General features: G+C 58.9%; 1 protein-coding gene across 1 annotated transcript; it reads left to right on the plus strand.

Annotated features, from left to right (window-relative positions):
• The first annotated feature begins 3216 nt into the window (after positions 1-3216).
• LOC112828416 (serine protease 33-like) lies at positions 3217-7818 on the plus strand. The gene is made up of 6 exons (XM_073890645.1): positions 3217-3337; positions 3546-3709; positions 4250-4412; positions 4896-5173; positions 6191-6357; positions 7083-7818. Exons 2-6 carry the CDS (start codon positions 3589-3591, stop codon positions 7350-7352), a joined length of 999 nt encoding a protein of 332 aa, XP_073746746.1. The 5' UTR covers positions 3217-3337; positions 3546-3588; the 3' UTR covers positions 7353-7818.
• The last annotated feature ends 3012 nt before the right edge of the window (positions 7819-10830 follow it).

Below are 10830 nucleotides of genomic sequence, written 5' to 3' on the forward strand. Positions count from 1 at the left end.
ACAGCCGGGACTCCCGTGAGAACACATTAACACGGCCTCCTTGAGCGGCCGTCGGGGGCTTCCGCTCAAGGCGATGGTCATTGACAGGAGCCAGGGAAGATGGCCCGATTTTGACCACCCGGGGGGCTCTTCGCCTCGCCGTTTGCCTGCTGCTCGCAGCCGGCCGCACCCGACTGCACAGAGCCCACAGGCAGCTTTCCTTTTCCGTGGGCGGGGGTGCAGGGCACCACAGTCACCAAGCTCCAGGACAACTGAACTGGGGTCCACAGGCCGCCCTCAGAGTCGTGATTGCCTAGAAGGTCTCCCAGAACTCGAAGCTGTTACACTCGTGGCTGGGGCTCGCTGCAGTGGTACTAGGAGCATCAGCCAACGCAAAAGGTACAGAGGCCAGGCGAGACCGGGTGGAAGCTTCTAGCTTCCCTTCACAGCGGAGTCAGACGGGCAGAGCTCCGTTCTCCCAGCAGTGACGGGTGACAACACTCGTGAGCTCTGCCAGCTGGGGACGCTCACCTGAGCCCCGGTGAGTGAGGTTTTATTAACGGCTTCCGTGTCGGGTAAGCTCGGAGGCCCGGTGCCGAGGCTTAGTGCGCAGACTTCCATGCCTCTGGAAGTCCCGAGGATGCGGTGCGGCCCTGGGCGCGGCCCGCAGTGGTGCTGTTAGCATTAACTAAGTGCAGGGGCACAAGGCTTTAGGTCAAGCAAGACATTCGGAAGGCTCAGAAGTGATTTCCTAGTAGCTGGCGGAGGGCCGGCCAGTCCTTTCTCTGGCCCGTGCAGCGTGGGAGTGTCATGGGGCCTGTTCGCTGCCCTCTTACTGTTATTACTGCACAACAAACCAAGGACAATCCTGGGAAATCCATACGTGCACCAGGACGATCGATTTGAATAAGGTGAAGTGTCTTCAAGGAAAACCGAGAGATTACATGGAACAGTAGACAACTTGGAGGAGCCTAGCTGCTATCCTCAGAAAGCTCCTCTAGGGTGTTTGTAAACACGAAACAAGAATTGCCCAGGAAAAGAGCGATCAGAGAACAAGAAAGGATTGAAGATACTGCTCAGAGAAATCGTTTGCGGCAAGGGCTGAATGGTAAAATGGATGTAGCTAAAGGATGAACTGGCACATTGGAAGATAAAGTAGAGAAACGTGTTCAGAACTTAGAGCAAAAATTTACAAAGATTGCATGAAAGAAAATAGTGCCGACAGGGAGGGACACACGAGGTCGGTTCCACACTGACAGTCCTCTAAGCTGGGTGACAGACATAAGTGTTTCCTGTTCTCCTCTAATCTGTGTATACTTAAATTTTTCCATAGCAAAATGTGTTTTAAGTAAAATAAAATCAAGGGTTGAGAACAAAGGCGAAGCAGGGCTCTGGATGGGCCGGCAACTCAGCAGACCGTCAGCTAGGCCGTGTGTTCCCAGCAGTGTGAACTGGCCTAGCTTGGAAGGCTGCAGGGGGAGCAGTCTCTCCTCTGCTCTGTACGTTCCTAACACAAGCTCAGCAGAAACAAGGGATGGAGTGAGCCCACACGGAGGAAGAGGAATGTGACATCCCTTCTGAGTCAAATGCTTTGCTGGGTGACCTCACCCACTTGGGCTGCTATCACAAAATACCATAAAGTGGTTGGATGGCTTACAGATAAGCATTTCTTTCTCATGCTTCCTGGTCTGGAAGTCTGAAGTCAAGGTGTCTGGTGAGCCTGCTTCCTGGTTCAGAGCTGCTGCCTCCTCACTGTGCCCTCCCATGGCAGAAGGGGTGAAGGAGCTTTCTGGGTCTCTGTTATGAGGGCGCTGATCCCATTCATGAGGACTCCACCCTCCTGACCGCATCACCTCCCAAAGGCCCCATCTCTGAACACAACACCCTGGGCTTCAACATACAGATTTCAACATATGAACTTGTGGAAGGGTGGGGGGCACACATACTCTGACCACAGCACAAGGCTGTGCATTATCTTGTTTCTTTACTTCAGGGAGAGAGAGTGAGAGAGATCAGGGGAAGGAGTAGAGGGAGAGAGGGTCTGTACTGAGGGCAGAGCCCAATGCAGAGCTCAATTCCATGACCTCAAGATCATGACCTGAACTGAAATCGACTGCTCAACCGACTGAGCCACCCAGGTGCCCTCTTTTTTTTTTTTTAAGATTTTATTTAATTATTTATTTGAGCATGAGAGTAAGTGGGGGGAGGGGTTGAGGGAAAGGGAGAGAGAGAATTTCAAGCAAGTTCCATGCTCAGCATGAAGCCTGACCCAGGGCACGATCCTACAACCCTGAGATCATGACCTGAGCCAAAATCAAGAGTTGGACACCTAACTGACTGAGCCACCCAGGTGCCCCAGGGCTAGGAGTCTTAAGAATGAAATACAGGGAGGGGCACCTGGGTGACTCAGTCGCTGGGTGTCTGCCTTCGGCTCAGGTCATGATCTCAGGGTCCTGGGATCAAGCCCCGCATCGGGCTCCCTGCTCAGCGGGAAGCCTGCTTCTCCCTCTCCCACTCCCCCTGCTTATGTTCCCTCTCTCGCTGTATCTCTCTCTGTCAAAAAATAAAATAAAATCTTAAAAAAAAAAGAATGAAATACAGGGATATTTTACATTGACACAAGTTACAAGCCTCTGAAAACATTATGCCAACAACAGAGCTTTGAAATAAAGCAAAAAAAAAAAAAGTTCTAAATAAATTCACATTTTTCTCAGAAATCAAGAGATCTGGTAGGTGGAAAAAGCAGTAACACCAAGAGTATTCACTGAACATGATTTTGACGTAAATCAAGTATTTGGGGCTGCTCAGAGATCCACCATGCCCCCCAGGGGTAATGAGCCCTTTGGAGGGGGAGCGGCCTGTAGGCTAGGTTGACTGGGGCATCAGAAAGGATGGGTACTTGAGAAATGGATAAAACTTAGGAATCAGGAAAAGTGTCCTGCATCCCTCCTCCCCCCAGTGCCCAGGCTGCTCAGCTCTGCTTTCTTGGCCACACAGCTCCATGGAGGTAAGGCCGGCGCAGGGCAGTGGCTGTCCAGGTGTTCCACCTCCTTGAATAATGGGTCCCTTCTCACTCTCCGGGCATCTTGGCCCCACCTTAGGCCCTTCCGAGCTCCAGGGTGAAAACAAACAGCTGAGGGAGCAGAGTGGAGTGTGTCCTAGGGCGGCAGTCCCCATCCCCCCACCCCCTGCCTGGTGCACCAGGCACTATGACACAGAGCACAAAGTAGAAATATCTTTGTCACCTGTCGGGCCTCGGGCAAGTCCTTCAACCATGGGAGTCTCACTTCCTCTGCTGTAGGATGGGGATCCTAATAGCCAGAAGGCCGGGGTACGGTTGACACAGGGCCGGCACACAGTAAGTGCCCCAGATGTGGTGGGGGGAGTGGGTGCTATGATGCTGGGACCAGGGCAGGGGAGGGAAGGTCCTGAGGGTCTTGCCGAAGACATGGAGAGGGCCGAGGACCCTGGGCCCAGGAGCAGTGTGGGAGCCGAGTCTCGAGTGTCAGCCCCACCTTGGGGCAAGGCCAGCACTTGGGCTAAACGGCAATCCTTCTGCTCCTCAGTGTCTGAGGACTCTGCCCCCGGAAGTGGTGGCTGGAGCACACCATGGAGCTGGCCCTTACTGCCATCCTGCTCTCCCTCCTCCCCATGGCCCTCCAGGAGAGCACCCCCGCTCTCCCAGCCAACTTCTCCCCGCCCAATGCCTTTGCCATAAGCCTGGATTCAGGTAGGACAGATACGGGGGCCGGGGGGGGGGGGGGACAGGCACTGCAGGAGAGAGTGCCTGAGTGTTGGGGGCAGATCAAGAGGCCTGTGTAATGCCTTCCCTGCCCCTTATGCCCTGTGCCCGGGCAGGTCCTCTAAGGAACCCAGGGGTCGGGAGGGGGCTCTCCTTCGGACCCCCCAGACCTCCGCACCTTCACCGCCTCCACCGGCCAAGCGCAGATGATGTGGCACGCACTGTGCGGCAGGCAGGAGCATTGGACCAGCGGCTCACAACTCCCCTCTTCCCACCGAGCCTGCAATAACCACCCAGGCCCCCAGCTCCCACTTCCCCCAACTCAGCTGCTGTGCAACGCGCCCCCCCCCCCCAGGGCCAAGTCCTTTCCTAGAGCGGAAGGTCCTACATCACAAGGAATTCCACCTTGTAGAGCCCGAGGAGGGACCAGGTGCCAACCTGTGAGCCCCAGGGATTAGGAGGGTCGTTCTGTGGGGCCGGGGAGCCAGACGGGACCACGCCTAGCCTGCCCATGGGCTCCCCCTGCAGTGTGTGGACGCCCACGTGTGTCAGGCCGCATCATGTCGGGGCAGAATGCCAAGCTGGGCCAGTGGCCGTGGCAGGTCAGCCTGAGGGAATATGGACAGCACGTGTGTGGGGGTTCCCTGATCGCTGAGGACTGGGTGCTGACTGCAGCCCACTGCTTCGACCAGTGAGTATCTTCCGAGGGCACAGGTGGGAGCAGGGGGTAGCCAGGACCGGCCCTTCACCCCCCCAACACCCTCCCTTCCCCATTTAAACTACAGCCTTCGGTGCATCTGGCATTAGATGGGGGAAATATGCTCCTGGGGCGTCACTTATCCACTTCCATGGGCCACCTCCCAAGAAGTGATTCATTTCCCAGAGACCAAAGGCTCCCCTATGGGGATCTCTTGAGAAGATGAGGCCTCCAGTCCACTGCTCAGCAGCTGGGCGGCAGTGACTGCCTCTCAAGCCTGGTTCACACTCACCAGACAGGGCGGTGGGGTCCATGTAGGGGTGTCTTGAGGAATAAACAAGGTCCTTTTCGTTTCTGGCACGTGCTCTGCTTGCAAAGTTGTCCGTCTATAATGTTAGGACCCTCAAATCAAGATGGCCCCTGGCCCCCACCAATGAGACCCTGGGTCTCCTGACCCCTGGACTTTCCCACCTCCAGGAAGCAGCCCCTATCTGCCTACGTCGTGCTGCTGGGCTCCCTCTCCTCCTACCCCCAGGCTGGGGAGCCCCAGGAGCTCCAAGCCGTGGCCCAGTTCATCACCCACCCAGAGTACTCGGAGGAGAGCAACAGAGGGGACATTGCCCTGGTGCAGCTGGCCTCCCCTGTCACCTTCAGTGACCTCATCCTTCCAGTCTGCCTCCCCAAACCTGGAGACCCCCTGGGTCAAGGCACCTGGTGCTGGGTCACTGGCTGGGGGAATGTCGACTTGAATCAACGTAAGGACACCCATGCGGGGGAGGAGGGGAGGGGAGGGGGGAGGTGGGGACCAGGGCTGTTAGGGCCTCCCTAGGGCCCTCTCTCCTCCGGCACCTGCCTCCACACTCATAAAGAGTGGATGTGAAGCCTGCACACACTGATGAGGGCACAGCAGAGGGGAGCCACAGAAATACTGCCACCCCAGACCCTTGCTCGGGCTCCCCACTCTGCCCTCCCAGCCACACGTCACCCCTGCCCTCGTGGCACAGGAGCCAGGGCCTGACTGCCTGGCCTCCATGTGGGCTGGGTGACCCCCACCAGCCTCGCTGGGCTGTGGCTTCCCCCTGTGACGAGCAGAGACTCCAGTGCTAACCTCGTGCGGAGGATGAGGCATTGCAGCCTTTTCCCACAGGGCGGGGCAGGAGTGAGGTCTGGGAACACAGGACGACCGCCTGGCATCGGGGGCCCCGGACCTCCACGACAAACAGGCACAGGCCTGGGGGCTTCAAACCGCAGAAATGTAGGCTCTCACAGTTGAGGACGGTACGAGTCTGAAGTCGAGGTTTTGGCCGGGCCAGGATCCTCCCTGCTCCTTCGAGCGTCAGGTGGCACCTGGTAGCAGTCCCTCGGCTGGTGGCTGCGAGCCCCAGCCTGCCTCCATTTTCACACAGCCTCTCCCCCATGTGTCTCTGTGTGTCCCCTGCCACCCCCCCACCCCGGGCCTGGGAGGGCAGCCACACCTGAGGGGAGCTCCACATCTCCGCGCATGCCCTGCCAGACAGAGGAAGGGGGCAGCTCTTCCTCGGGTTTTGAATATTCAACACAGGCTCACCTCGCCCCCCCCAGCCCCCCCGCCCCGGGCTCAACGCAGGCCCTGGATCCTCAGATCCTCAAGAAGCGGAGGAGTGGCCTGCAGAAATGACAAGGAACGGCTTCTTGTCAGCAGTCCGGCTGAGCGCGGGAGCGCAGGGACGGGTGGGCGGAAGGCCAGCAGGCGGCCGCCTGCCGTCTGAGCACCGTTCTGCTCCCCACCCCAGCACTGCCCCCGCCCTTCACCCTGAAGGAGCTGCAGCTGCCCCTCATTGACGCCCAGACCTGTGACGCCTACTACCACGAGAACTCCAACGTGCCCATCGAGCTGCCCATCATCCTCGAGGATATGCTCTGTGCTGGCTTCGAGAGTGGCCAGAAAGATGCCTGCGGGGTGAGCAAGCAATCCCAGTGGGGGGTGGAAGCGGGATCTCCCACTCCCCAGCACCCCTGCCCCCCCCCCAGGGTGGAGGAGGGCAACGTTGCTTTAAATACCAGTCAATTCAAATAGAAAAGCATATTCTCGCACCCTGCCTCCCTTTAAATGTATCATATCAATATTATCAGAATGTGAAAAACTTCAAAAGTGCTTAAGCAAACTGTGACCATATCCCCATCCCTAAAGCTTTTCTTTGGGGGCCAGAAATGTCCTTTTTTTCTTTCCCAAAAAGAACCTCAGGGCCTCTGAGCAGACTGTCCTGAGGAGCTGGTCACTTCTGGGCTGGGTTGGTGTCTTCTTTCTTTGTCTGCTTTTACAAGCAAAACACGCTTTATCTCAAGTGCCCTCTTAGTATTGTTTTATCGTAGACTTTTTCATCCAAAATGAAGCAAACAGCATTATTAGCAACACAGAAATGCCCCCCTGAGCCCCTACTCTGACACGCACGGTCGTATTTAGAGAACACAGCATTTCCCTGGCACTGCTTCTCCCATCTGCCAGAGATTTTGCCCTGAATTCCCAGACCTCCATTGCCTTCCAGAAACATCCAACCCACCAATCCTCCGTCCACTAGACCTAGCTAGCCGTGTTGAAGGGAGGTTGGTGGGCCTGGGGAGACCCCTGGGAACTTCCTTTCCCCTCGTGTGCCCTATGCTTCCAGACTCCTCCTTTCTCCCTAGGGTGACTCCGGGGGCCCGCTGGTTTGCAACCTTGATGGAGTCTGGACCCAGGCAGGCATCGTGAGCTGGGGGTTTGCCTGCGGCCTCCCCAAAAAGCCGGGAGTCTACATCAACGTCAGCATGTACACCACGTGGATTGCCAGCACCATGCAGAGCTCCGACCTAGACATGGAAAACTCCTCTCCACACCTTGCTGGGCTCTTTGTCCCCACCATGCTGTTGGTTCTGGGGCTGCTGGGGGACACGCTTGCGTCCCTGGGGCTTGCCTAACCAGGCAGACAGCCCTGCGGACTTGGCCTCTGCAATGTAAACTGAGGCCTTTTCTCTGCTGTCTGTCAGCGTCTGGCAGGAGACCCCTGCCCAACCGCCCCCCCCCATGGCTGCCTTCCACCACTCTCCCCAGCTTCCACCCTCCGGGACCTTCTCTGGCCCCTCCCCTCCCCCATCTCCCCCACTTCAGACCCCACGGCCTTTGGCCCAGCCCCACCTTTCTCGTGTCCCCCATAGGCCTTAAGCTGCCCTCACCTTCCCTGCCAGCCTGGGAACCCCTGGGGACAGAGCCTGGTTCTCCTGCTCCTCACCCATCATCCAAGTCTGAGTCCCAGGGTGCACACATGTTCGGGGATTCCTCTGGGGGCTTGAGGGACTCTTGGAACTGGGGTTTCCAGGCCCCCGTGCTGGGCTGGTGCCTTTGCAGTCCTGTTTTATCTGAGAGGCAATAAACACAAGCTGGCTGGTGGAAGGACATTCCTCTCTGTGCCTCCAGGCCCCAGAGAGGGTCCGGGAAGACATCGCCCATTTGCGGGAGCTTTTTCCCCAAGGTGCCCCTGGATGCTCACAGCAGCCCTGAGAGGCGCACGGTACTATTATTTCCAGTTTTTCAGACAGGGAAACTGAGGCTGAGGGTGTCAAGCTCTAGGGCTTGCCGAGCCCACTCGCTCCGGCAGCCCTGTCCCTAGGCTCAGTGGGTGGCAGAGCAACACATCTTGGGGTCAGGGCAGGGCTGGGGGCGAATCCATCCACCCCAGGCGTGAGCCTCGAAGGCTCAGAGCCAGGCTATGCTTGCTGTCCCCCTCGCTCCCTCTTTCCCCAGCCTGCCTCTCCAGGGGAGCCTGGGACCCACTGGAGATGTGTGAGCCAGCAGCAGCAGCGGGAGGACAGGGCACAGGGCTGGGACCTCGGGCAGCGGCAGGGCGGCGGGGTTGTTTATATCCGGGGCAGGAGATGGGAGGACAGGAGCGCAGGCTGAGCCCGTTCTGGTGGGAGCCTCAGCCTCCGTTCTGGGACAGCGCCCACCCTGGCCCATGCCTGGCTCTCCTGCCTGCAGGTGAGCCGAGTGGTCACACCCTTCAGTGGGCCCCCCCCCGGGCAGCATGCCAAGAACCCTTCACCCTCAGCAGCCCCCCCCACCCCTCCAGTGCTTTCTGCACAGCGTCCCCTGTCCCTGCTGCAGAGCCCATCAGAACCCTGCACCCCTCTCCGGAGCCCTCTCTGGATGCACAGGGCCTGCGTGTCCTTGTCAGGGCTGTCTCCCGATGGCCAGAGAGCCAGCCCTGGACCTCTCTGGGACGGGGAGCAGCTGTGCACGTAGGATGGGGGGCTGTGGTGAAGGACGGCCCGAGCCCCGAGCCCCGATCCCCGGGTGTTAGAGCAGGCCCCCTGCACTGCCCGCCCAGGGGTGGGGGGGAGAGGAGCCTGAGCCGGATCATCTGGCGCCCACAGCTACGGGCTGACCATCAGGGTCATGGCTGCCGTCACCACAGCCCCGAGGCCCCAGACACTACCCGTATCCAACACGTGCCAGCCGGGCACACCAGGGAGGAGTGCAAGCCCCTCGTGCAGGTCCAACCACAGCTGCTGCTCATCTTCTCCGGTGCTTCCCTTACGGGCACCTCGGGGGGGTGGCAGCGAGTGTGGCAGCATGCATGGGGGAGGGAGAGGAGGATGTGCTGCCCCCTCGCCTACCCGGAGGGGTCTCCGGGACCTCCCTGAGCCTTGCACACCCTGCCTCGCGATCCCCAAGGAGCATGGAGGGGACACCTGAGGCAGCGCATGGTCACTGGGCCACTGACGACCGCCCCCCACCCCGTGCTCCTCCATGCCACTCCTCCCAGGCCAGGAGACCTGGAAGCCCTCTCGGGCGGCAACAACAGGGACCTGGCGAGCCAGAGCCCCTCCTGGGAGATGCTCTGCCAATCCGCATCCTTCCTTTTCTACCTGTTCTCCTTCCACCCCTCCCTTCCTTGGCTCTCCATCAACTCTTCAGTTCCACATACACCTAGCCTGTCACACATGGGCCCTGGAGGCCAACAGCCAGATGCACATGTGCCCAAATGTCATTTTGCATATTGCTAACTTCTAGGAAGAAAATACAGGGGGACAGTGAGACAGACAGTCGGGGGGCGGGAGGGGGGCGTGGAGCTCACTGCAGATGGGAAGGGAGCAGAGAAACTTGGCTGAGGGGTGACTTTAACACCAAGATGTGAACACCACCAAGAAGCCTGCCATGTGACCATCCGGGAGAGGAGTCTGCAGGGACAGGCCACCCCAGGCTGGAGCAAGCTTGGAGTTCACTAGGAAAAGACAGCTGGGGAGGGGACAGGATTTGGGGGGAGGTGGTCAGAGGGGCTGTTGAGGGCTGGGGGAGCTTGGACCTGCGGCTGGAGCGATCCTCCAGGCTCTCTGTGCAGCACCAGCAGGGTGTTGGGGGCACCCGACTTGGGCAATGTGCCACACTGGGCCCCAGCCGTAGGGAGCTCACAGGAGACTGGCCAGTTACGAGTGCTGTGGTGCCAAAGGCCACAGAGGGGGAGCATGTTAGCGAAAATCTTGCTCCCTTGCCGTGCCTGGGGACCCAGGCCCTACCCAGCCATGTCCTCCCACAGGGACCTGTTCTGTCCCTGAGTCCACCTGGCTGAGCCCATGCCCACCGCCCCTCACTCTGCAGGTGACTTGGTGGGGACCACACCAGTGTGCAAAGTCGACGGGGTGAGGTGACAGGCCAGCTTCAATCCCTGGAGAAGGTTCCGAGGTCACCCACCACCCAGAGTCTCTCACTAGCGACGCCCTCGATGTGCCTGGCCAAGGGCACCACATGGAGCTCTCCTCCTGGTCCTACAGGGAGGGGTGCTGGCTCTGCCTGCTCCTGTCTCCAGCGCCTGACCCCTTGGCCACTCACCACCAGGCCCAGCTGAACTTGGGCTAGGCCCAAGACCCAGGGCTCCCACAGAGTGGACACCCCTGCCTATCCAGACTGGCCCCCCTGCCTGGACAGACCCCAGAAGCCAATGCTGCCAAACTCATGACTTTGTGAATCCCACCAAATCCCTTGGCAGTGCTCAGGACACAGACAGGGGCACCAACAAGGCACAGCCCTTCCAGAAGCCCCATTGAGAGCATCTCTGGTCACAGGGACGCTGGGATGGATAACCTCGTGACATCTCTCTCATTTAGGCCATTTTTCCCCCCAAGGACCCCAGGCAAGAAAGAAAGTTTGCAAAAGGCAGTTTCAACCTCCAAAATTTAAATTGGAGGAGGATGAGGAGGCCTGGGGCCTGCCACCAGGGGACAGCCTGTGTTGGCAGCGACTAGCCTGGCTGTGGGCTCAGGGAGGGACAAGACCCGAGACCATCATTTTCCTCAAGAAAAAAAAAGGATCTTCTTTTCTTGGCTCAGCCCGATCCTGCCAGGCCCCCGACGGGCGCTCAAGGAGGCCGTGTTAATGTGTTCTCACGGGAGTCCCGGCTGT

This window comes from Callorhinus ursinus, unplaced genomic scaffold, assembly GCF_003265705.2.
Source record: "Callorhinus ursinus isolate GAN/ISIS: 27379988/994484 unplaced genomic scaffold, GSC_fseal_2.0 scaffold1515, whole genome shotgun sequence".
NCBI classification, from domain to species: domain Eukaryota; kingdom Metazoa; phylum Chordata; class Mammalia; order Carnivora; family Otariidae; genus Callorhinus; species Callorhinus ursinus.